Below are 26,206 nucleotides of genomic sequence, written 5' to 3'. Positions count from 1 at the left end.
CTATTTTTCTTTGGTTCCTTGTGGTTTTGATTTCATATATAAGAAACTATTGCCTAATCCAGTATCACGCAGATTTACAACTGTTTCCTTTTAAGTTTTATATTTTTAGCTCTTACATTTAGGTCTTTTTGTTTCTGGCATAAGATAGGGGTTCAAATTCATTCTTTTGTACATGGACATTCACTTGTCTTGGTGCCATTTGTTGAAGAACCATACTTTTCCCCACTGAATGGTCTTGGCACCTGTTGAAATTCAACTGAACATAGACGTTTGGGCTTTTTTTCTGAATTCTCAATTCTGTACCATTGACCTATATGTCTTCATCACTATAGCTTCATAGCAAATTTTGAAACTGAAAAGTGATTCTTTTAAAATACACACTTTTCTTTGTTCTTTATTAAGTTTCGGTTATTGTTGGTCCTTTGCATTCCAGAGGAATTTTAGAGCCAGCAAGTCCATTTTCTGCAACAATGGCAGTTGGAATTTTTTTTAATAGTTTTTTTTTAGTTGTAAATGAACACAATATCTTTATTTTATTATTTATTTATTTTTATATGGTGCTAAAGATCGAACCCAGTGCCTCACACGTGAAGCAAGTGCTCAACCACTGAGCTACAACACCAGCCCCAGGCAGTTGGGATTTTGATAAGGATCACAGTTCTTCCATTTAATAAATACAGAACATTTTTTTTTTGTTGTTTAGGTCTTTGTAATTTTTTCAATAATGTTTTGTAGTTTTCAGTATATAATCTTGTACTATTTTGGTTAAATTTATTCCTAGGAACTTATAATACTATTATGACTGGAATGACTTTCCTAATTTCATTTTCAGATTGTTCATTGCCAATATATAGAAATACAACTGATTTTTGTTTATTGATCTTATATGCTACAACCTTATATGTGTTCATTTATTATCTGTAATAATACTTTTGTAGGTTCTTTAGGGTTTTTTTTATAGACAAGCATGTACAGGTGCTTATAGAACAAATATGTATTTACTGTGAGAATTGGCTCAAGTGATACAGAGTCTAAGAAGTACCACAATCTGCTGTCTGCTAGCTAGAGAACCAAAAACTCATGTTGTACCTCAATCTAAGTCTGAAGGCCTAAGAACTAAAAGGAGGGGAGGAAAGAGAATGCCTGCTGGTATAAGTTTCAGAGTCCAAGAACTAGGAGGTTCTTGGACAGCAGATGGAGTACAGAAAAGAAGATACTTTTTAAAGTTCTATTTGGGCCCTCAGTAGACTGGATGATCTCCACACACATTGGTGAGGGTGACCTTTATTTAGTCTATTAATTCAAATGCTAGTTTTTCACAGACACATCTAGAAATATTGTTTTACTAACTATTTGTGCATCCTCTTGCCTCAGTCAGATTGATGCATAAAACTAACCATCAAAAGCAGGTCATGTCATCTGCAAACTAAAGTAGTTTCTCTCTTTCCTTTCTAAGCTAGGTATCTTTTATTTCACTGTATTCTAATTGCCCCTACCAGAACCTCTAGTACAAAGTTGACTAGAGTTGTGACAGCAACATCCTTGTCTCCTTTTTGTTCTTAGGGGGAAAAGCTTTCAGTCTCTGACCATTAAGTATAACCTTAGCTCTGTTTTTCTCGATGGTTTTTTTCATAGTTTCTCCTTACCAAGTAAATAGAAGTTCCCTTTTACTTCCAGTTTAAATGTTTTTATCATAACGGATGTTAGATTTTGTCAAATGCTTTTTCTGCACCTATTGAGATAATCACATGATTTTTGTCTTTTACCTATTAATATAGTGTATTACACTGATTGGTATTTGTATGGTGAATCAGTCTTGAATTCCTAGAATAAATCCCACTTGGTCATGATGTATAAACTTCATATATAGTGCTGGATATGGTTTGCTAAAACTTTGTGGAGGGTTTTTATATGTATATTCATAAAGGGTACTGGTCTGTAGTTTTCTTGTGACATCTTTATTTGGTTTTGTTATTAGGATAATACTGGTCTTATAGAATGAATTAGGAATTATTTCCTCCTCCATATTCTTGAAGAATTTGTGAAAGTCAGTGTTAATTCTTTAAACATTTGAACTTTAATGAAGTGATTTGCTCTTCAGCTTTTTACGTGTGGGAATTTTTAAAATTACTGGCTAAATCTCTTTACTTGTTATAGATCTTTAGGAACCACTAACTGCTGTTTTGTCTGCATCTCTTATGTTTAATATACTGTTTTTGTCTTCACTCATCTCAGAGCATTTTCTAATTTCCCTAGTGATTTCTTCTTTGACACACTTTTTTTTTAGTATTTTATTTCCACAATTTGTGAATTTACCAAATTTTATATTACTGATGACTAATTTCATTCCACTGTAATTATGTATAACTTCAATCCTCACACGCTTATTGATATTTATTTTATGACCTAACATACAGTCTATCCTGAAGAATGTTCTATATGCACTTAATAATAATGTGTATCCTGTTATTATTTAGGGTGCTCTACAAAGGTCTGTTAGGTCTAGTTGGTTTATAGTTTTTGTTCAAGTTTTCTATTTCCTTGCTGATGTTTCTCTAGTTGTTCTATTCATTACTGAAAGTGAGAAATTGACATCTCCAACTATTATTATTAAATTGTCTATTTCTCCCTTCAGTTGTGAGTCTGGGCTTCATGTACTTTGAGGCTCTGTTGTTAAATGCCTACAATCATGAGTTTTTGATTTCTACTGCCTATTACACATTTTCACTGCCTATTACACATTTTCACTTAAGTGTGAGACAGTTAACAGTTTGAGTTCATTATAGACTTCAAAACAGGTACCAATAATCTAGGGAAGAGGTTACCAAAGTTTTTCTGTGAAGTGCCAAACAGTAACTATTTTAGACTTAGAGAGCTCTGTGCTCTCTGTTCCAACTACTAAACCCTGCTGTTGTAGCACAAAAGCAGCCATAGAAAATACATGACTGCAAGCATCCTCTCACTTTCCTTTCTCCTGGGACAACAGAAATACAATTGAGTGTTTTCTCTATTAACTCTGATACTACAGAAATGTCAGAAGCCACTTTAAAAGTTTTCTAGAGGACAGAGAATTATTGTAAACAGATCAATAAAAGCACTTAATAACCAGGATATAGAAATAGCTAAATTCCACAGGGTTTTTATTTAATAGGACTTGTTGAGTAATCGTGTGAGCAATGGAAATGGTAACTTATTTAACTGCATGAACTTTTGTTCTAGTAAAAGCAACTAACATATCTTGCTTTTGTAAATACAGTGAGCTTTGCTTACGTATTTGAGTTTTCTCTTAATTCATTTGTCTTACCCCTGCAAGTCAACATAGTGCATACAAAAGAAGTTGGAAAATATGTTTCATTCAGGGCTCACAATTAAGTAGTTCGTGATCTAGGCATATTTAGTTTGTGCATTATCACATTTTTAGAACCATATTTGAATGTCTTTAAGCAGGACATTCATTCTACAATTCACTACAGATCCTATTATTTTCTGTTATTGAATACCATTTCACTGTTTTCTCTTCTTGGCCAGTTAAGGCATTTAAATTTGTGCCATCTTATTTTAAATTAAAGGAAAAATTATTGCCTATCACTGTAATCAATATACTGTGATTTGCTAAACCACAACACTGACGCCTCTAACTTTCACAAACGCTTCAGTGTGTACTTTCATAAAATTATATTTTCTCGAAAATGTTCTCTTCCCTGGGAACATATTCACAATCCAATGAGCTACAATATGCATAAGATTATGCATAATACATAAAATAAATATGTTTAGAAGAAAAAGAATGAAATTCACCAAAATGTCAGGTTACTAATCTTTGGGTGGTAGAATTATGGATTATTTTTCTTCTTTATTTTTGTATTTTCAAGTTCTCTGCAGTGAGCATGAATTGCATTTACCATTAGGATAAAATTCTTTTATAGGAAAAAACTTGCAAGAATTCAAATTGACTGTCCTTTTGGCTTCTTAAATTTGGGATGCTTAAAAAAGAATATACATTGTGTGCCAACTTGGTCCCTGGCACAGTTCTAGATACTTTACATTCAACCATCAAAACCTGTAGAAAAATTATCTCATTTTGTTTTATAAAAGAAAAAAATATTGAGATATCCAGAACATAAGGGCATAGAAATCTGAAGAAAACAGATGGGTAAAAAAAGAAGAAAAAACCTTAAAGAGAATTAAAACAAGTGAAAGGAGTGAGCACTTGCCTAGCACCCATGAGACCCTGGGATCCATCTCCAGCACCATGTGCACACATGCACAAAGATGCAGCAGCAAATGAAAGAAGAGAAAGGGAAAAAATAGAGGGTGAGGGCATGGAAATAATGATTTATTCATGTCATCATCAAATATTAGTGCCAGTTATTTCAAGACTGCTGGACACCATGAGCATACACAGGGTATGATATAAATCAAAAGATAGCACACACATAGCAGTCCTATATGCACTCAAAATAACATCTTGCATTAATGAAGCATAAAATTTAAGACAATATGCTTGCCAACAACTAAAAATGAAGAAGGGAAACAAAAGTCATCTAAGAGTAGATAGCAAAGTAAACTGAGAGAAAGGGGGGATTACCTCTGTTTGCATGGATAAAGAGGACAAGGACTTTTAAAAAAAATTTTTTTTTGTAGTTGTAATGGACAAAATGCCTTTATTTTATTTCTTTATTTTTATGTGGTGCTAAGGATTGAACACAGTGCCTCACACATGCTAGGCAAGTGCTCTGCCACCGAACTACACCCCAGCCCGAAGAAGGGGGTTTTAAGGAAGACATGGGTACACACACCAGACAAAGAAGTAGAATCATTCCTGAGTGTCGTGCCTATACTTGTAGCCTAGTGACATGAAGGCCCCTCGTTTTATCTGCAACCAAATCTGTTACTCACCATCTCCTCCCATTTTCTTGGCCTCAGATGGATTTATTATCCATTCAGAAGTTTGTTTATACTGGGCGTGGTGGCATACACCTGTAATCTCATGGGTGGGAGGCTGAAGCAGGAGGATTGGGAGTTCAAAGCCAGCCTCAGCAACAGTGAGGCACTAAGCAACTCAGTGAGACCCTGTCTCTAAATCAAATACAAAATAGGGCTGGGGATGTGGCTCTGTGGTTGAGTGCCCCTGAGTTCAATCCCCAGTAGCACCCCGCCCAAAAAAAAGAAGTTTGTTTATTCAACAAATGTCCATTGCATACCTGTTATGTGTGGGCACTGGTATAGTAAAGACAAAGACCTTGTAGGATAAGTAAATGAAAAAAAAAATCAAAAGAGAAGAAAAGCAAAGAAAAATAGACTTATTAACAAGAAAAATGCCAGAAGAGTGTTTGGATTTGATTTGGACCTATCTGGGGGGTGGAGAAGACATTTAAGTAAAATCTGAAGGAAGAAAGGGAGTTCAGAAGGTGTGTGATAGAAGTGGAGGTTCTCAGCACAGTGAGCATTCTGGGCAAAGAAACAGAGAACAATTTAGAACTTCAGTTCTCTGTATCTATAGCAAGGAAAATATGGGGTGAGTGTGGTGGAAAATGCAAGTAGAGAGATGGTCAGAGCTTTGTAGTTCTTGTTACAAATTGTGAATCGCATTCTAAATGCAATGATGTCATCAAAGAAGGGAACTAAAAAACTGATGCCATCCCTGCTGTCATGGGTCATACAGACTAGTGAGGGGTACAGACAATTACATGACTGATTTCAGCCTGTGTCCTAAGTTAAGATAGGGGGACTAGTGAATTCTTTGAGAGCACTGAGGTGGGACACCTGGATCAGTCTGAGAAAGGTAGGATCACTCTCCACTTGGACCATGGCAACAGCCTTCGAATCAGTTATGCAGTCTTCAGTGTCTATTTTCCAATCTATCTTCCATACTGCTGCCTGTCATTTTCCTTAACACAAATGACAGCCTGTCAGCTCAATACCATCCACGGCTTGCCAGAAGGTAAATTCTAATCTTTTTGATCTCATGTCATTATGTTTTCTTTGTTTAAACTTCTCCTAGTACCTATCACAACGATATCAAAACTTTTTTTTACTCAATTCATAGTAAGAAATACATTTTACAAGTACAAAAATGCATATCCTCATAAAACACTAAATTTTAGGTAGGACTGTTTTGATACTTTCTAGTCTATGCTATTTTTCTTCTTTAAATGATGTTTGATTTATCCATGATGTGCTGAGTCCTGGCCTACAGTGTGAAAATCATTGACCAGTCCCTCCACTACTATCTTCCCTATCTAGTTCTCAGCAAACTCTGTACTTTTACCCTTTGCCCACGCAGTCCTGGATGCCAGGAATGTCCTACCCTTTTTCACCATTCCTTCAAAACTCAGCTCAAATATTACTTCCCTGGAGAAAAGTACACTACCCCAGCTTCCATCCTTAGAGGTCCCAGGGCTTAGCACATCCTAAGTGACAGCATTTGTCATGTAAAATGCATTATGACTGTGAACTAGATCTCTGGATGTAACATCAGGTCAAAAATAGGGTCTAATATGAAGCAAAGAGAATGTTATATTGAATAAATGGAAATGGGCCTCATTTTGCACTTACCCTCCCTACTATCTTAGCTGTGCCTGGGACCAACCAGCCTTCTTTTATTCCTCAAACACACCAGGCCTTCCCCCAGCCATTTCCAGGATGGGTTGCTCTTATTTATCTTCACATTAAGTCTACTCTCAAGAGAAGCTGTTTGCCCAGTTTCTCATCACACTTTCTTTATTTGTCTTGAGAAATTTCTCTCTCTGAAATTACTTTGTTTTGTTTACTTGTCTGTCTCCTGCATCATAACATTAGCTCCTTGAGGGAACAGAGCTACCCAAATGCCCCTGGAACCTCAGCACCTAGACTAGTGCAGAACACACAGCAGGTGCTCAAAACACACCCCACAACCAGTGGGAGAGGAGGCAGACAAGGCCACAGGGGTCCTAGAGACCTGTCTTGAAGCCGCCTTGAGGGGCGGCGGCTCACACAGGTACACAGGCCCAGGCCCTGATCCGGAGAGAGGGAGGGAGTCAGGCGCCAGGTGCCACGTTCCAGGGCCTACCAGTAATAAGTGACTGTGCAGGCAGGGCACACTCGCTCGGCTGGGGCTTCGCACACCTCGCAGCAGAGCCGGCGCCCTTTGGGCACCGCCAGTGGGTAGATCACGTTCATGTTGCAGCCAGCGGCTGTAGGTCTCTAGGACGGTTGCCCAGCGAGGAAACGCAGGACACCGGCGTCACGTGACGACCGCGACAGCCTAGTTACCAGAGTTTCAAGGGCAAAGGGGAGGGGCGTGGCTCGACTGACATTTTGAGCTTTAAAACAGGGGAGGGGAGGGTCACAAATTCCATCAGTCACAAAGGTTAAATGACAAAGAGAACACACTCCGATGGATCCAAGCCCAGGAAGGTCTGTACGGTGGCCGGTAAGGGTCAAACGCGGCCCGTTCTTACCCAGGTCAGGAAACTAACAAGAGGGAATGCGACCTTTCCAGATGTTCACTATCCGAAAGTGAGAATTCCCTCGGCGCAGTATCATTTTCGCTGGGCTCTGGGGCAGAATAACCGCGCATTTCCACACCCGGCGAGATTGGGACCTAGGGGAAAACCTTGGGGAGGGACCGGCCCGCTCACTATTGCGGCTGGGCGTGGACTGGGTACGAGGAGGGCGTGGTGCCGGCGGCCCCGGGGCGTGCGCAGGCGCAGGCGCAGGGGGAACTCAGGCACTGATGGAAGAAATGGACCTCGTCTCCGAGTTCCCCCAGCCTTCGGGTGCTGCTCGCTCTGCCGAGGTTATGGCNCTTCGCGGCCGGGCTAGGCGCACAGGGCCGGCGGGTGGTGTTGGTCACGTCAGGCGGCACCAAGGTCCCTCTGGAAGCGCGGCCAGTGCGCTTTCTGGACAACTTCAGCAGCGGGCGGCGCGGTGCAATTTCGGCCGAGGCCTTCCTGGCTGCAGGCTACGGGGTCCTGTTCTTGTACCGCGCTCGTTCCTCTTTCCCCTTTGCCCACCGCTTCCCGCCTCAGACCTGGCTGTCGGCCCTGCGGCCTTCTGGCCCAGCTAAGTCGGGCGTGCTGAGCCTGGAGGCCGAGGAGAATGAACTCCCGGGCTTCGCTGCGGCTTTGCGGAGCTACCAAGAAGCAGCGGCTGCCGGCACCTTCCTGGCTGTAGAGTTCTCCACTTTGGCAGACTATTTGCATCTGCTGAAGGCTGCTGCCCAAGCGCTCAGTCCACTAGGTGCGTGCCCTAGGGATCCAGCGATTGCCAGGAAGCAAGGCCTTTATCCCCAGCCACTTTCCCCCCATACCTCTGGTCTTACAGTCTGGGAACTCAAGTTGTAAAGGAACTGATCCCACACCTCTCCCCTATTTGTTACACCTTCTACTTCTCTTTGCAGGGCCTTCTGCGATGTTTTACCTGGCTGCGGCCGTGTCAGATTTCTATGTTCCTGTCTCTGAAATGCCTGAACACAAGATCCAGTCATCTGGGGGCCCACTGCAGGTGATGGGCGCTTCTCTTCCAGAGATCTGATCCCCTATAACCAATCATGGGTTAATTTTCCTCTTGATCTGGAGATGGCCTATCTGCCTTCTGTATGCACTAGGCACTGGGGATACAGAGATGAATAAGACACCGCCCTCCCTCAAGGACCTCACAGTCTAGCCAGGGACCTGGACACAGACATAATTACAAAACAGAGTGATAAATGCTCTAGTGGAGGTATGTACAAAGTGCAGTCAGATTTGGGGGAAGTGAATTGGGGGAGTTGAGGAAGGCTTCTTGGAGGAAGTTAACTTGAACTGGGTTTTTAAAGATGAGCAGAGGGTATAACAGTGGGGAAGATCATTTCAAGTGGAGTTATACAGTTGGAGTTTGGAAACACTGCTATGTTTAGCAGTAGCTGCTGTGAATCAAAGTGCTTTTAGTAATGCTGGAAAGTGGACTGAAGAGGCAGCTTACTTCACAGAATATTTTGTTTTGTTTTTGGAGATAAGATCTTGCTATGTTGCCCAGGCTGACCTCAAACTTGGAATCTTCTGCCTCCTCCTTCCAAGTAGCTGGGATTACAGGAGTGGGCCACCATGCCTGGTTTTTACTCCTTCTTAAGGAGCTTGGATTTTATCCTATGGAGACAAGTAGCACATAAGTAGGAGAATAAGATAGTTTTTGTGAGAAGAACATTCTGGCATCATTTTGAAAGGTGAAGTAGGGAATAGAGTGAATGGGATAGTTCAGTTGGGGGTTATTGTAATTTAAGGAAGAGGTATGAAGAAAACAGTTGTATGGTTGAGTTATTAAGATATTCTGGTGTCTTGGAACCTGAGGGGAAGTTCCTAGTGATTCAGGTAGAATCTATATAGGAGAAACTCTATCAATGGGGCCCTTGTATGATAGTTTATTTTTTCATTTCTTCAACAAATATTTATTGAGTACCTACTGTACCAGGTGTTAATTGTAGGAACTGGAGATAAAAGCAGTGAAAAGAAATATCTAGCACTTGAATTGCTTACATACTGCAGGGGAGTCAAATGCATGCTACTCTTGGTAGGGAAAAATGCTAAGGAGAAACAGTGGGGAACTAGCAATATATGATTCTTATCACACTTGCTAACAACAGCTTTTTAAAAAGAGATCCTGGTGATTAGTTTAGTGATTCACACTTTCAAAACTCTGGGATCTTTATCCACATTTTTTAGTTCTGTCTTAAAAGTATACAAAACAACTCAACATTCCTCTTTGAAGGTGTTGGAAACAGATGGTATGAGTTTTAATCAAGTGAAAATCAGTTGTTTCCTCAGTGCTGTTGTGTAATTTTTCCGTTTACAGTTCCAGTTACAAGTAAATGGAATCTAGAGCCATTCTACCAATGTAGAAATATTTTAAACTGAGAGGTTTAAAAATCCAATATTTTTGGACTTCTGCCAGCATAACATTTGCATGAACCAATTAGTTATATTTGCTTATTTGAGGGTTTACTTGAAGAAATAAAGGAGAACATTCCAGAAAATGTAATGAGGGTAGCAGAGTAGGGCGGATTAAAAAAAAAAAAAAATGGTTTGCCCCAGAATATGTATAAAGCCTTAAATTTAGATATTAGTATGAACACCACAGAGTTAAGGCTTTTAAGCTAACCATTTAATTTGCTTTGAAAAGTCTGCACAATGGGAAAAAATCTCACTAAAATTTATCTAGGCAAAAATCTGAGTCCCTGATTCCTTAGTTTCCTGATAGGTAGTGGTCATTGTTTGCTTATTAAGCTTTTCTTTTTCCAATACAGATAACAATGAAGATGGTGCCAAAAATGCTTTATCCTTTGGTTAAAGATTGGGCTCCCAAAGCCTTTATAATTTCCTTTAAGTTGGAGACCGACCCCTCCATCATAATTAATCGTGCTCGGAATGCTTTGGAAGTTTATCAACATCAACTGGTGGTGGCTAATATCCTTGAGTCAATACATTCCTTTGTTATTATTGTTACCAAAGACTCAGAAACCAAGTTATTGCTATCAGAGGAAGATGTAGAAAAAGGTGTAGAGATAGAAAAGAAGATAGTGGATAATCTTCAGTCTCGACACACAGCTTTTATATGTGACAAAAACTGAACTAAAAAAGTTTTATAGGATCAAAAATTGTTCAGTGGACCAGGGCTCTTACAAATGGCAAGGACTAGAATAAATTATTTGCTTTTATAAGAACAAAGTGTGCAGGCAATATGGGCTGGCTTTTGCCTCTTAATGACTGAACCACCTGACACACTCACCTGAAATGTTATCTTGACTTGGAAATTGAACACTAGAGCTTTGCCTTGACTTTTTAAAAAGCCAAGAAATAAACAGCTTTTAAAAAAGAGATCCTGATGATCTCTTTTAAAGTGTGAAATCACTAATATAATTTGGGAATTATATATTCTGCAAAATGTACATGAAAAGTAGCTGAACGCTGAATATCCACCCACTTCATACTGTAGAAGGGGGATTATGGATGCATACATAAGTGGTCATGTTTTCAAGATCAAGTATTTGAGTGCCTACTCTGTGCCAGGCCCTGTGCTGAGCTATGAGGATTAAAAAGATGAATAAATATGTTTTGCTGGGGAAATGGACATATAAAAAATTAAGTGCAATAAAATGTGTGCCCACAAACCAACACATGGGAAGGGTGTTGTTTTTTGGAAACTTAACAAAGATGTGCGTAGAAGCAAAAGATACCTCCCTCAATCTTTTTTTCTTTTCCTAGATTTACTTCATATTTGAATAAAAATTTACCTTTCAAATATTTTAGGACCATTCTTGAGGTACATTTAATACAACCTTCCACCTAGAACTAGGCAGGGACCAACTGGTGACTAACCTAAGGGATGCATTACAGTTGATAAAAAGTGTGGGATAAGTGGGGCTAAAACTAGAAGTGATCTTTTTTTTTTTTTTTTTTTGGTCATAATTATTCCTGTGAGAATCACCTCATGTTAGTGCTCAAAAACAAGCACCATTCTATGGAATTAAAGAGTTCTCTACTTAGGTTGATTAATGTATTCAGAGCACTTAAAAACAGTATTTATACAAGTGAAAATTCTGAGGCAGGGGGAGTGAGGGTGTGTGTGTTTGGGTTTAAAGAAAAATGAACGTGAGTCAACAAAACAAGAAAGAACTTGATTTAGATTAGAGTATCAAAGAAAGTTTGCCTGAGGAGGTGATACTGAAACTGACAAATAGGTGTTAAGTGGGCTGTGTGGTGGTGATAGCATTTTAAATCAGAGAAAACATTCTCAAGGGTTCTGTTGCCAAAGGGAGAGATTGATACGACTCGCCTAAACCGAATTTGCCAGGCTTAGGACTTCTTAAAGGGTTTCAACTTTTAAGGATAATTCTGGTCAAGCCCGGTTTCTCCATTTTGACAGTAAGTTGGGTGCAAGTGTTGTGTTTAATCTGAGGCTCCCCATGTGGTTAGTGACAGATATAGGTCTAAAATTCAGAACTCCTGACCTAGCATCCTACCCTTATAAAAATGAAATAAGGGGCTGGGGATGTGGCTCAATGGTAGAGCACTTGCCTAGTATGTGGGAGGCACTGGGTTCGAGCCTCAGCACCGCATAAAAAAAGGTATTGTGCTCATCTACAATTTTTAAAAATATATTTTAAAAGAATAAATAAGTTATAGATCAGGAAGTCTAACGTAAGGAGCCCGGGACTTTGATAAGGCTGGGACAAGGGTAGCTATTTGAGAACTAGAAATGCTATTAAATTGCAAGCGCTTGCAGTTATATAAATTATGGTTAAGGCTGTCTCAGGAGCCAATGGAGCGAGTAGTACTCACGCGCGGCTGGAAGAACTCCGCCCCAAGACCCAGAGGCCAATGGAGTGCGCCGTAACAAAACTCCTCACAGGAAGAACAGTCAGTGGCACCAATGGCGTGCATCGTACCTACAGTTCCTGCCGGAATGACGCCTTTGCGTCCCAGCAGCGAGGGCGGTTGCTATGACGCCCTGGCTCCTTAGGCACCTGCAGTTCGCAGCTGAGCTGCTAGCCGCGCACCGACCCCGGACCCTCTCAGCATCCTCCAAAAAAAAAAAAAAATTTCCTCCTGCTTCCTGAGGTTCCCGCCTCAACTCCGAAGAGGCAAGCATCTATTCTCCACTCCTTTCCCCCCACATTCCAGGGCTTTTCCGCTTCTCTTCCAAGGAAGGACCGAAACTTATAGAGGAGCCCTTCGTCTGGCCTTTCCCGATGAAGCTGGAGTGATTCTGCCTGAAGGATTCGCCTGTTTTCCCTGGATCCGCTCTTATTAAAACAGTGGCTTAGAACACGCTCAGTGAGTTATGTAGGCGTTCCTTTTCTCACCTAACCGGTGAGTGGCACACCCCGGACAGATGACTGCACCCGAAGATACAAGTCGCTAAAAGTTCACGGAGGCACAATTGTCCCCTACTTGTAGGCACGTGAACCTAAGAACTGCCGTTTCCTGCTTTTTTTGGCTGGTCTTCGTCATGCAGAACCTTGAAGAAGACTCTGGAGAAGACTCTGGAGGCCTTTGGTAACCTCAGCATTGGAGGTCAAGTCAGTTATTTTCTGCCTTTAAAGCTACAACCTCATCCACTTCTCTCATCAAGCACCAGTTTCCTCATCCTGTTCATTCCACAACCATTTTTCACCCTTCCCTGTCCACACTGCACATTATTGAATGTCCATTCATATCCACCACCTCTGTCATCTATAGAACACCCCTTTCTGCTTTCCTGATGCAATGCTTTGCACAGCTAAGTGTTTTTTCTCCAACTCTGCAATCATTAGGAAGATTTTTTGTTTCTCTGCACTGTGGCAAACTTTCTGTCTGGGGTAAACTAGAGACTAGAATGGAAAAGTTACACATTGATAAAAACAAACATCAAATTACTGCAAGCCTACTGTGTTTTGAAAATGAAGGGAAAAAATGAAAATGATCGTAGTGTTGGGCCCATTTCAGGCTTATATAAAGAAGGTTTTCCTTTTGAATTAATATTATATCTAATATTAATTTTAGATACTTGTGAAAATGTCAAAAATGATCAAAAAACAGGATTTCGACTTTAAGTCCACATAAATCCAACACCTGATGATGATAGAATTTGCTAGAGAGAAGGTGCTTGTAAGAATTCTTGTGCCTCTTCATGTTCATGCCTCTTCTGAACCAGGAAACTATTCTTTGTGATGTAAACCAATAAGGGGGAGTGATTGAAAAATAAATATTTTTCGTAAGGGAGCAGCAGGTTCAGTGGTCTTTAAAAAGACTAGTACCGATGGCTTAAATATAGGATGAGATTGATTTAGACCCAGTGAAATTTTATTTTAGCTTGGAAAGATTTAATTTGTCTTGTAGCATGTATTCCTCGTTGATTCTTACCATTTCTTCTTCAGCAATAAACCTATTTTGAGGCTATATAAATCATATTTTTAACAGATATTTGGAGGGCTATAACCATTTGGATATTTTGATGTTACAGGCCAATCAAAACAGTATTTATGATTTCTCTTGCTTAGAGTCAGATTTTCAAATAATTAAAAATTCATCTTTCTCTTCTATAATAGATTAGGAAAGAAAAACAAGTTCTGCAGTTTTTCACATTGAATGGAAATGGATAAATTCTCTTAAAAAAGAGACTGTTTTCACATTGAATGGAAATGAATAAATTCTCTTAAAAAAGAGACTGTTAGATGCTATTTTATAAGGAGCTTTCCTTTCTTCTTCCTTTATTGACCAAACATCATTATAGCATGATTAATTAGAAATTTTTCCTCTTACCAGAACACATTTCTAGGCCTAGGAAATGATTTATTTTTATTAGAGCATTATAGTTTCACATAGTAGCTAGATTCATCCCCACAAAAATGTACATGCATGGAATCTGACCCACTTCATTTCAGTCCCATTTCCTTCCTCCTCCCCCTTCCCTCCCTTGACCCATTCTCTACTGCACTGATCCTCTCTTTGCATTTTCTTTATCCATCCTTGATTGATACTTTCCAGACACACATAAAGGTGAAATTCTCTGTGGTATATTTATATATACACATAATGTGATTTTCTTAAATTCATTCCACATTCCCCCGAACTTTTCCATCCTTCCTCCTTCACAATCTCCTTATACTCCAATGATCTTCGCTATATTTTTATGATATCCAATCCCTGTGGAGTTGATTTTGTCCCCTAAGAGATAATTGGCAATATAAGGAAACATTTTTAGTTGTCACAACTGGGAATGTGCTACTGGCATCTTTGACACTCATTTTACCATTTCATTCTTTTCACCTGGAAAAGTTTAGAGACTTAAAAATACCACAGGATGCATTTCTTTGAGATACTTAATGAACATTTATTCAGGATCTGCTTTGGAGAGAATATTATTTCCGTACACTTTGTTAGGCAGGCAATTTTAGGTACAGTTTAGATGTCAGACCATTTGTAATTCAAAGAACAGATTTATGTAAAGATCTGCTTTATTGGAATCTTCAAATTTCTCAACCATGAGGTCTCAATAAATTCACTGGAATATTGTTCATTATGGGATGTCATAACACTATTCTAGGCAGAGGGACCTGAATCTACAGTATGGGAATATAAGCAGCATGATGGGGCCTATACATACATGACATGGAAGGCTAAAGTCAAGAGTAGCAGAATATAAGGCTAGAAAGGCAGGCAGGAACCAGATTGTGGAGTATCTCTAGTGTCATCCTAAGGGGCTTGGACTCTGCCTAAAAGCAATGAGAATGCTAACCAGCAAGTGATTTGCATTCAGAAGGATCAGTCTGAAAGCTTGGAGAACACAGATTGAATGGGGGCCAGCCTGGCAGCAGGCCATAGTAGTTAAGAATGTTGCTACACTAAACTGAGCAAATAGGAAAGCCTAAACTAAGGCAACAGCCATGGAGATAAAAAATGATAAAAGAGGTAGAATCTATTGCCACTGATTATGTGTGAGCAGGATGATTAAGGAGGGGTCAAGGATGACTCCTAGATTTCATCACTAAATTTATGGTGATTTTAAATATGGAATACAAAAGGAAAAAGGGGGAAATGAGCAGGTTTTTCAAACTGAGTTATTCAATTGAATATGCACTAATTTAAAATGGTAAACTCACATTATATTGCCCTCTTTGCCTCTATCCTGTTCTCTGAAACTTGAATCTCTATAAATCCTATCTTTTTAAAGGTTGGGCTTTAGAGACCATATTTGTACACTACTTCCAACCCATTCCATCTATAACTACCTGAATGAGAAATATACATGGAGAAGAAAGCACAATTCATTTGGGTGAGCAACAAAAATAATTTCTCTTTCAAAAACTGAACAAAGAGGGCTGGGGTTATAGCTCATTGGTAGAGTGCCTGCCTAGCATGTGTGAGGCATTGGTTTGGATTCTCAGCACCACATATAAATAAATAAAGGGCAATCAGCAACTAAAAATATATTTAATCGAACTATGAGATACAAACATAAAATGACTTAATCTGAAACGTTTCACAGGCTTGCGACTTAAATGACTATTTTCAGTCTTGCTAATGAGCAAATAGAGAAAGTTCATCCATGATGAGAATCAAGAGAAGCAGATGAACTCACAGGAAACCCTAGAGACAAAAAACCTTGTGGGTGTCTTAATGACTGCCCACTTTCTATATCTGTTTTCTGTGTAGCCTTGTTGTTACCTGCAATATGTCCTTGTATCTTATGCTTTCATTGTCTCTCTTATAGTAGTCAGGATTGGCTGGCTGTGAGGGACAGAAAGGGCAAACTAATATTGGCTTTAAAGAGAAAGAAAGTTACTTTTCTTCTGTGAAGGTCAAGAAGAAAGTAGGCCATAACTGCTAGGGCAGCATCTTGAAACTGTCAGAGACCCAGGTTTCTTCTCTTGTGGTGTTAAATCATCCATGATGTGTGGCTTGCACTTCATAGCATCAGGATGTCTGCTCAAGCTTCAACCATCTGGTCTGAATTTCAGTAAGGACAAAGTAGGAAGGAGCAAGGAAGAACATCCTGGTCCTTTAAGGACACTTATTGGAAGCAGCACAGAATTCCCTTTACATTCCATCGTTCAGAACTTAGTCCTATGGCTATAGCTAGCCATAAGGAAAACAGCCTGTGATCCATGAAAAACTGAAATGTTTCATTTCTGTGATGAAAGGGAAGAATAAATATTAAAGGAAAACTGGCAGTCTCAGCCACACTCGTATCTGTTCCAAGTTCAATAGGTTTTTGTTTCTTGCTACTTTTCTAGATCAATCTGAAGCATAACAGAGATGGATTATTATTTAATCCTTCCAAAAACTCAATGAGGTAGGCATTAGTATTATATCAGTTTTGTAGGTGGATAAATAAAAATTTTAAAATGTCAAATGACCTAAGCCACACAGCTACAAAGTGATGGAGCCAGGACTTGAACCAATATGGGTCAGCCTCCTGAACATGAACTGTTATCATGGGAGAGAGAAGGGCATTTGAAAGGCCTATGGAAGAGAAGGAGCCCAGGAATAACACTGAGAAGGAAAGGTTAGAGAAGTAAGAGTCAAAACAGGAGAACAGAATGTCACAGAACAGAAAGGAAAACATTTAGGGAAAAAGTAGACAGGTATGGCAGAAAGATCATATCCAATTGGATATGAAACAGAAACCTATCCAATTGGATATGGCATTTTGAGTTCCTTGTTGACTGGTAGTTTTCAGCACAGTGGTAAAAGCAGTAGCCAAATTATCCCAAAGAAGACAATAGCTAGAGAGGGACATGGTGGGACCAAAGGAGGATTATTTTCTATATCTTTAATTTTCTTTATTTGTGTTTGGTGCTGAGAATCAAACCCAGGGCCTTGCACATGCTAAACACTCATTCTATACCCTCAGACCTGTATCTTTATTTTCAATGTCAGAAACATCTTGAGCTGAGGGAAGATCACCAGAGAGGGAGGTAATGGGCATACAGAAAAGAAAATGTTTCTCTGAAGAAACAATACAGGATGGGACCTAGTTCACAGATTAAGGGATTACCCTTGGTTAGGAGGATGTAAGCTTTCCCACTGACAAGGGAAAGAGGTCAGGATTGCCTAAAGACAAAGGTTAGTATTGGTGGTAGGGGAAGAATCTGTCAGAGGTTTATGATGACCTTAATTTTACTAGTACTGGGGGAGACAAGGTCATCTACCAAAGGAGGGGAGTGGCAATATTTCCAGTAGAAGCTGGCATCACATAGTATGACCTAGTGGTTCAGAACTTGGCTCAGGATGGAGGACATGAATTTTTACTACCTCTGGTCTTCCTGTTTTTGTTTGATTTTTCTCTACCAGTACTCAGAAACCTAAAATAAGTAGAGAAGAGTTAAATTACTGAACTTTCAAGGGCTAGGATTTAAGACGGGTGGGACAAGAGGCAAGATAATTGGGGATATTGGTGAAAGATTTAAATGATCAACAGTTGGGTCCAAACTTGTGGGGAAACAAATAAGCAGTTTGGTGCTTTGAAAAAGGATGTAATGGATCCGAAACTGGAGGTCACACTGCATTGTGGAATAAATATAGTTTAAGAGAGCAAGTGATTCATACCCATAAGGAATTTATAGAAATTAATAAGTATTGGCAATGATGTGGAGAAATTGGGACCCTTCTGCATTGCTGGTGGGAATATAAAATGATGTAGCTGCTGTGGAAGATTATCAATAGTTCCTCAAAAAGTTAAACAGAATTATATATCTAGCTATTCTATTCTTAGGAATATATCCCAAGCAATTGAAAACAGGTACTCAAACAAATGCTTGTGTGCCAGTGCATAGTCAAAAGGTGGATAAACAAAATGTGATTTATACATACAATGGACTATCACTCAGCCTTAAAAAGGAAGGAAATTCTAACATAAGCCATGACACAGATGAACCTTGAAGAACATTATTCTGAGATAAATGAGCCAACCCGGAAGAACAAATAGTATAGATTCCACTTGCAGGAAACCCTTTGAGACAGAAATAGAGACAGAAGGTAGAATGGTGGTTATCAGGGGCTGGGGAGGAAGAGAATGGAAAGTTTTTATATAGTAGATACAAAGTTTCTGTTTTAGATGATTTAAACGTTTTGAAAAATGGATAGTGGTAATGGTTGGAGAATACAACAAATGCACTTAATATCATTGAAATGTATGCTTAAAATAACTAACATGGTAAATCTCCAGTTATTTATATTTTAATACATTTTTTTAAAAAGAATGAGGTAGGATAGGGAGCATAGAAGATGGTGATCAGAATTGGACATTTGGAGATTAGGATTACTTGGTTTCAACACTGGTTCAACGTTAGCCAGCTGGATGGGTGGTTAAGTAGAATGGAGATTAAAGTTCACTGGCTTTGGGGGTGTGGCCAAGTGGAAGAGCTTGGATGAGCTGTGCATTTGGAAACCTTCACTGTCCTCCTGACCAGCAAGTCCTGTCTTCCTATATATCAGCCTAACATCCACTACTCCCAGAAGACGAGCATCAAAAGGCATTTTTAGTATCTCCCATCTGTTTTTCCTTTGACCTTTCTTCAACCCAGACTCTCCAGCTTACCCAGACAACATGGGCTGATGCTGTTCTGTTGGATAAGCAACCTGCAGCAATTATTTTCTAATCACTCACAATCTTACTTCTCAGTTTATCACAAGTAATTCCAGCATTGATGTATTTGCTTCCTGTCTTTGTGTGTCTGGTTTTCACATGGTTATAATAATACTTTTTCATTCTGCTTTCTATCTTGTCATTCTTGCATAAGCAGTTTTCCGTATTGCCAAGTAATGTTCATAAGATGCTGTATATTCCTAGTATTTTGGGCTCTCTATTATTCAAGGCTAAAACCACAAATAACTGCATGATTCTCAAGGACTAGTGGGAGGAGATGAGTGAGGACCAGATAGATGGTGGAAGGTTGGAGAAACACAAGATTTATAGTTGCAAGTCATGGGGAGGACACTTGGGGACACAAGGAATCAGACTTGAGTTCTTTTTTTTCCAGTATGAGCTTCAGACTCATAATTGCTATTGTAAATATTGTCCACAAAAACTCTTGATGTAAAAAATGGTAAGACTCTGGAAAACTTAGCAAATCAAATAATAATAATATATTAATATTATTAAATAATATTAAATAATATATTAATATTATTAATTAATATTAAAAATAATATTATATATTATTAAAATAATATATATTGATATATTATTATATAATATTAAAAGGCAAAACCAAATGCAATTATGTAGATTGTTTGCAGTACAGAAACAATTATATACATCACTCCAATTGGGTCAAGTTAACTTAAAAGTTGTATTTGATTACAGCAATAACTCCAATTCATAAATAAGATTTTAATAACACAAATACCATTTCATCAATCATCAGATATTTATCTTTAACCCACTGTCATGGTCCAAGCTATGATTACTTTCAAGCTAAAAAATTAAAGAAAGTTTTGATGACAGGCTGAAATCAAGAAGTTTTGGGAGGTAGGAATGCAGCTCAGTGGTGGGCACATGGTTAGCATGCATGAAGCCCTGGTTTCAGTCCAACATCTTCCCTCAAAAAAATGTTTTAGAGAGCTGAATTATATAGAAAAAAACTAAATTATAAGACATATTCTGTAAATAAAATAATTTATAGAATTAGAGCACTTTCTAGCTTCTAGAAGATTCCTTTGATTTCCAGATGTTCAATAAGTGGAACAAAGACTTCTTTGGACTTGATGATTTGGCCAAACCCTTTGGAACCTTTCTATGTTATTAAATTGCCAACTTCAGAACTGGATAGACAAAAAAGCATTTAATTTTTTTCACTGTATACAATTTGCTTTGTATATGTCAGGTCATCATTCATTACTTACTTTAGAAGAAATTATACAGCTATTTGAAGCTTTAATTTTTTTGATTTAATTTTTTTGTATTATATTTCATTTAAGTGCTTACTATAACTCGGTAACAATAATAGAAAGATCAAAATATACTTTGTAAAGAGTCTAACTCTAGGCATTTCATTATCAGATTTCTCATATCTTTGGTCACATGTATGAGAGAGTGTGTGCATTGTGTGCTGCATGTGATAATCATGCTTATCTCTTCCATCAAGGGAAAAGTTCAGTTAGAACACATCCTCCACCATCTTGGCAAAGAAGGATTCAGCCCCCTTGCTGCGACAGAGGAACACTTCTGTTTAGTGATTTTATTTTAATATTTTTTAATATTTATTTTTTAGTTTTAGGTGAACACAATATCTTTATCTTATTTTTATGTGGTGCTGAGAATCGAACCCAGTGCCTCACGCATGCTAGGTGAGCACCCTACCACTTGAGCCACATCCCCAGCCCTAGTGATTTTATTCTAGTGACGATAGGCTGAGGACTGCGGCCAGAAAGTAAAAGAGCTTACATGAAGGGCACAGAAGAAAAAAAAGAATAAGAACTAATAGTACATAGTTAAAAAAATACCTATTTTTTTTCAGTGATTTTCATTAAATTGGCACATTAAAAACTAACATTTGAATATGACTGTATAGTTTACAAAGCACTCATATATACTTTTCCTCTGTGAAACATAGCAACAGTCTGTACTGGTTTCTAGGACTCATGTACAGAATGTTGGCTGAAGGTGACTTGTTGAACAACAGGCATGATCCAGGTGGCTTTCATTCTCTTGGTGAAGTCATCTTTGTGTCAAGAGCTGATCCTCTATTTGACTCTTCCTTGAAGGTTTAGAAACCTGAATAGTCAAGCATGCTATGGGTGGATCTGCTGCCTAAAGATGGACTTGTATTAACCAAACTCATAAAGATGTTTGTAGAAAAACAGACACCTACTGATTCATCAGCAATAAGGAATATAATTGCCAGAAGAACCACGTACATATTTGTGATGACACATGCATTCTTTTTCAGGCATATTATGTGGGAAGCTAGATTTTAATCAGATGATTACTTGCTAAACAAATGATTCTAAATATTTATAGCACTGACTAAGATAGCCAGATTTCTACAGTAGAGCTACCTATACCTGACCTAATGCCTGCACCTCTTATATCCTAGGACCAGAGCACCTTGCACTTAGAAGGGTAGATAGTGTCATATATTTTTTGCTATTATTACTCTTTTTTTAAAAAAATTTTTAAGTTGTAGATGAACACAACATCTTTCTTTAAGTTTATTTTTATGTAGTGCTGAGGCTAGAACCCAGTGTCTTACACATGCTAGGCAAGTGCTCTACCACTGAGCTACAACCCCAGCCCTATTATTACTCTTTTTGATGTTTCCAATACTGTTCAACCTACTTCCTGTCATATTAGTTTTTTAAATGAACTAATACATGCTCTCAGTTTACCTGGGAACCGCACTGCTGTTTCCACAAAAAAACAGGTAACTTCTCAATTTTTAAGTTTAGTTCTTAAAGGGAAATCCCATTTCCAAATTCTTAAAGAATGTAACTCCTTAGAACCAAAAAACAGCATAATGGAGCATGAACATTCACATTAGGCAGATGGGGGTGAAAATTTGCCTTTAGTGTCTGTCCCTCCGTGTAACTGTGAACAAGTGACTCAAATTCTTTTTTTTTTTTTTAATATTTATTTATTTTTTTAGTTATCGGCGGACACAACATCTTTGTTGGTATGTGGTGCTGAGGATCGAACCCGGGCCGCACGCATGCCAGACAAGCACGCTACCGCTTGAGCCACATCCCCAACCCCCATGACTCAAATTCTTTGGACTCAAAATTCCTTGTCTGCAATACAGAGATGATAATGGCTTCTTTAAAGAAATTTTGAAATTTACACAAATGATTTGTGTAAAACATTTCACACAAACGCTTGACACCTAGCAAAAATTTGATAAATTAGCCAGGCATGGTGGCACACACCTTTAATCCCAGTGGCTTGGGAGGCTGAGGCAGGAGGATTGCACTTTCAAAGCCAGCCTCTGCAACTTAGCAAAGTCCTAAGCAACTCAGAGAGACCCTGTCTCCAAATAAAATATTAAAAAGGGCTGGGGATGTGGCTTAGTGGTTAAGGGCTCCTGGACTCAATCCACAGTACAAAAAAAAAGAATTTGATAAATTTATTTATTTATTTTAAAAATACACAACAACAGTGGAATGCATTACAATCCTTATTAAACATAGAGCACAGTTTTTCGTATCTCTGTATATAAAGTATGTTCACTCCAACTTATGCCATTATACATGTTGTTCTACCTGTTTTAAAAAGGAGGGAACTGAAACTAACAGGAAGTTGGACTGCAGTTCCTGTGTTCCTTCTATTATACCATTCAGAGTTTTGCACATATTTTGAGGGGGTGTCTAATAGACTTCCATGCCATTCAGTTATTTTGGTAGTCTACTTCTAATCAATTTGACATAGTAAGAGCTCAGGGCCTGCTTTGGGCCCACCTGAATGTGAATTCTAGCCCTTTCCCTTATTACTCATGTGACAATCATCCCTTAGCCTAAGTAAGCCTGCTTTCTCACCTGTAAAGTGGGAAGATAAAAGTCCCATATGGTTGTGGTAACATATACATGATGTCCTTAATGCAGTACCTGGAGCACTGTATTAATCATCAATTTTAACATAGTAGTAAAACATAACTGTTGTGTAGATTTTTTTCTATTCATGGATATCATGACCATATTACCTAAACCACAGATAAGGAGACTTGATTTGAAAAAGAGAGGTTGTGACTAACTCAGGAATTTGTAGTTATGTATGATGATATCTACTGGGAAACATAGTGATAACATAAAACAGCTGAAGGGAAGTAGAGGGAAAGAGACCACTCCACTTAAGGAAAGCTGAGTTTTCTGTTTTATTCAGATTATAGTCATGACAGCATGGTGGTCTCCCAATGGCTCTTTCAATTACTGAACCTTTAATATGGGTGAAAATATGGCTGGATGTTGTGGCACGCACCTGCAATCCCAGCTCCTCCTGAGGCTGAGGCAGGAGCATTGCAAGTTCAAGGCCCGTCTGGATAATTAGTGAGATCACTTCAAAATTTAAAAAATAAAAATAAAAAGGGTTAGAGATTAGCTCACTGGTAGAAGACTTGCCTTTTATTTAAAAAAAATTTTTTAGACATTGATTATCTCTTTACTCTATTCATTTATTTATATGTGGTGCTGAGAATCGAACCCAGTGTCTCACACATTCTAGGCAAGTGCTCTACCACTGAGCCACAATCCCAGCCCAAGCACTTGTCTTTTATATGTGAAGTACTGTGTTCAATCCTACTACAGGAGAGAAAGAAAGCTGTGGACTAAGAGTAATTAATTTTATTGTGTTGTTTTCCTTTTAGGTGGAATATTGCATAAACCATGTTTGTAACTTAACAGAGGGAAGAGAAGCCTTTTCTCACGGTTTTGAAAAGGAAAATGAACAACTTAGACATGAAATTTAAAGAGCTCCAACTCAAACAGTAATTTTCCCTTCTGTGAAAATGTAAATTTTTATCTTTGCTGAATTCTAAACATTAGTATGTGACAATTATAGAAAATTTGGAAGATGTATAAAAGTAGAAGGAAGAGAAAGATTACTATATATCTTCCTCTCCAAGAAAAGTACTTCTAATGTTTTAGGTATATTTTTAGCTTGTCATTTTTAAAGTATATATTCTGAAATAGTCTGAAATGTGAGAGTGCAGAGTGGTAATTACTGTCAGTGTCTATTATAGCACTTACCACACTGTACCATAATTACCTCATTTTACTTGTTCCTGTGTTCCCCATTGTGCCTACCTTATAAAGTACCTACTATAGGGAAGGCAAGACTTTACCTCTTCAGAGTTTTGTTGTTGTTGTTATTGTTGTCTCGCCCACCTCCCATGCAGGTGATGGAAATGAGGTTCCCCTTGGTGGAATGGGCTGGCTGAGAAATAAGAGCTCAGAAAAACAGAGCAACAACAACAACAAAACAAAACAAAACAAAAACACAGGACACAGAAAGTAGTTTCAAAAGCAGGGGCAGGAGAGGCTAGCTGATCAGACAGATTGAGTTTCTATATTCTGGCAAAATGGAGCCCATGTCTGCTTTATTTATATGGGGGCGGGCATCAAGGGCAAGGGTAAGGTTTCAAGGGCAGAGTCTTGCTTGGTGGTCTCTTACAGTCAGCAGTTGATTGACATCTTGGCAGGTCACACCCATTTAAGATGCTGTGTGGGATCTCTGGCAGAACTTGAGGGGGAAGTTCACCTACATCAGGGGATCAGTTCCTGTGGGGGTGCCATGGGAGGTTCCCAGTGCCAGACTTATGCCCTCATTAGGCTACTATGCACAACATAGTCCATACACAGTCCACAGAAGGCTTGAGACATTGTTGTTTGTTTATTTGTTTTTGCTGGTCCTGAAAATTAAATTTATTTAAGATTGGTGAATAAGGCAAAAAGCATGTAGACTTATGTTATATAAGTTTTAAGTTACACAGGAGCCTTCATGAAGGAAATGAAGACCCAAAGAAGCAGTTAAAGTCACTCATTCATATGTTGGCTTGGACAAAGAATAAAAAGTTATATATTAAAAAAAGCAGCTAAACATATAGAGCTTAAAAGATAAGAGTTAGTTTAGCAAGATCTGTAAAAAATTCTCTCAGTCTCAACTTCTCCTTCTTGATGATAAGAATATTACTCTCCCACTAGGCATGGTCGAGTTCACCTGTAGTTCCTCCTACTTGGGAGGCTGAGGCAGGAGGATAACAAGTTCATGGCCTGAGGAACTTAGCAAAACCTTGTCTCACAATGAAAAATAAGAAGGGCTGGGGATGTAGCTCCGTGATAAAGCACCCCACCGGGTTCAGTCCCCAGTACAAAAAAAAAAAAAAAAATTTACTTTCCTTCTAGTGTATGGAGGCCAGCTTTTATATGGAAATTTGATCTTCTGCTTTTAAGAGACAGAAGGAAGGTCAGAATGATCTTGTACGTGTACAAGTGCCTTTAACTTAATAATTAATATACCAGAGTAGTATTAGCATATTAAGGACTGACTAAAACCAGTAGGACTCAGAGTCATGTCAAGCATAATGATATGGTCCTTCTTAGCATATTAAGTACTACAAATCTACAAGAAAAACACAGATAGGGTAAGGCTTGTTGACACATACCTGTAATCCTAACAAATTGGGATCCTGAGGCAGGAGGATAGCAAGTTTGAGGTCAACTGGAGCAAATTTCGAGACCCTCAGCAACTTAGTGAGGCCCTGTCTGAAAATTAAAAAAAAAAAAATGATTGGGGATGTGACACAGTGGTAAAGTGCCCTAGGGCACCAAAAAAAGAAATAAAAATACAGATAGGACTTCTTTACAATAACTTATTTTTACTCAACTCCACAAATTAGATATTTTGAGTTATTTTTATTATATATGGTCTATGATTATATACAGACATTTATTATTTTCTTTGCTCAGCATTTTTCCTTGCATTTCAAATATTCCATTTGGGATCATTTTCCTTTGAAAACTTCCTTTTACAAGGATCTGTTGATAAAAAAGTTTTTCTTTCTTTTAAATCTCTGGTGCAGAGAAAGTTGAATTAGTCATAGAATACATTTCATGTGTGCTAGACTCTCTTTCTTTCTTTTTTTTCTTGTTTTCCATGGATAAATTGCATTTTATTCTGCTGATTTAAAAGTTTGCATTCTATTTTTATTCATGTCATGATTGTATTTTAAGAGTTTTCTTTAATTTCTTCTAGTATTTTTAGTTATTCTCGGTAG

The 26,206-nt window shown here is 38.4% G+C and overlaps 3 protein-coding genes across 6 annotated transcripts in view; 2 read left to right on the top strand and 1 right to left on the bottom strand.

The window, feature by feature from the left end:
- Window positions 1-7,627, bottom strand: part of Zmynd12 (zinc finger MYND-type containing 12) — a 29,105-nt gene extending 21,478 nt beyond the window's left edge. The window contains exon 1 of one of the 2 annotated variants that reach the window (XM_048815616.1): window positions 7,052-7,627. In XM_048815616.1, coding sequence (XP_048671573.1) covers window positions 7,052-7,161 — 110 coding nt within the window. In that variant the 5' untranslated portion in view covers window positions 7,162-7,627. The remainder of the gene's footprint in view (window positions 1-7,051) is intronic. The other variant, XM_048815617.1, reaches the window with a different exon arrangement.
- Window positions 7,628-7,702: 75 nt separating this feature from the next.
- Ppcs (phosphopantothenoylcysteine synthetase) lies at window positions 7,703-11,132 on the top strand. Its single transcript, XM_015485171.2, is given in 4 exon segments — window positions 7,703-7,788; window positions 7,790-8,223; window positions 8,384-8,487; window positions 10,265-11,132. Coding segments are annotated over 4 exon segments (933 nt in total). The 5' UTR covers window positions 7,703-7,717; the 3' UTR covers window positions 10,589-11,132.
- A 426-nt stretch (window positions 11,133-11,558) lies between these two features.
- Ccdc30 (coiled-coil domain containing 30) overlaps window positions 11,559-26,206 on the top strand; it is a 134,608-nt gene continuing 119,960 nt past the window's right edge. For 2 of the 3 annotated variants that reach the window (XM_048815614.1, XM_048815612.1), the window contains exon 1: window positions 11,559-13,034. The gene's annotated coding sequence lies outside the window, so the exon portion shown is untranslated. Of the gene's footprint in view, window positions 13,035-23,595; window positions 23,941-26,206 lie in introns of those variants that run through there. The other variant, XM_048815613.1, reaches the window with a different exon arrangement.

Source organism: Marmota marmota, unplaced genomic scaffold (genome assembly GCF_001458135.2).
Source record: "Marmota marmota marmota unplaced genomic scaffold, marMar, whole genome shotgun sequence".
In the NCBI taxonomy this organism is placed as follows: Eukaryota; Metazoa; Chordata; class Mammalia; order Rodentia; family Sciuridae; genus Marmota; species Marmota marmota.
This window is presented reverse-complemented; position numbering and strand designations above follow the sequence as displayed.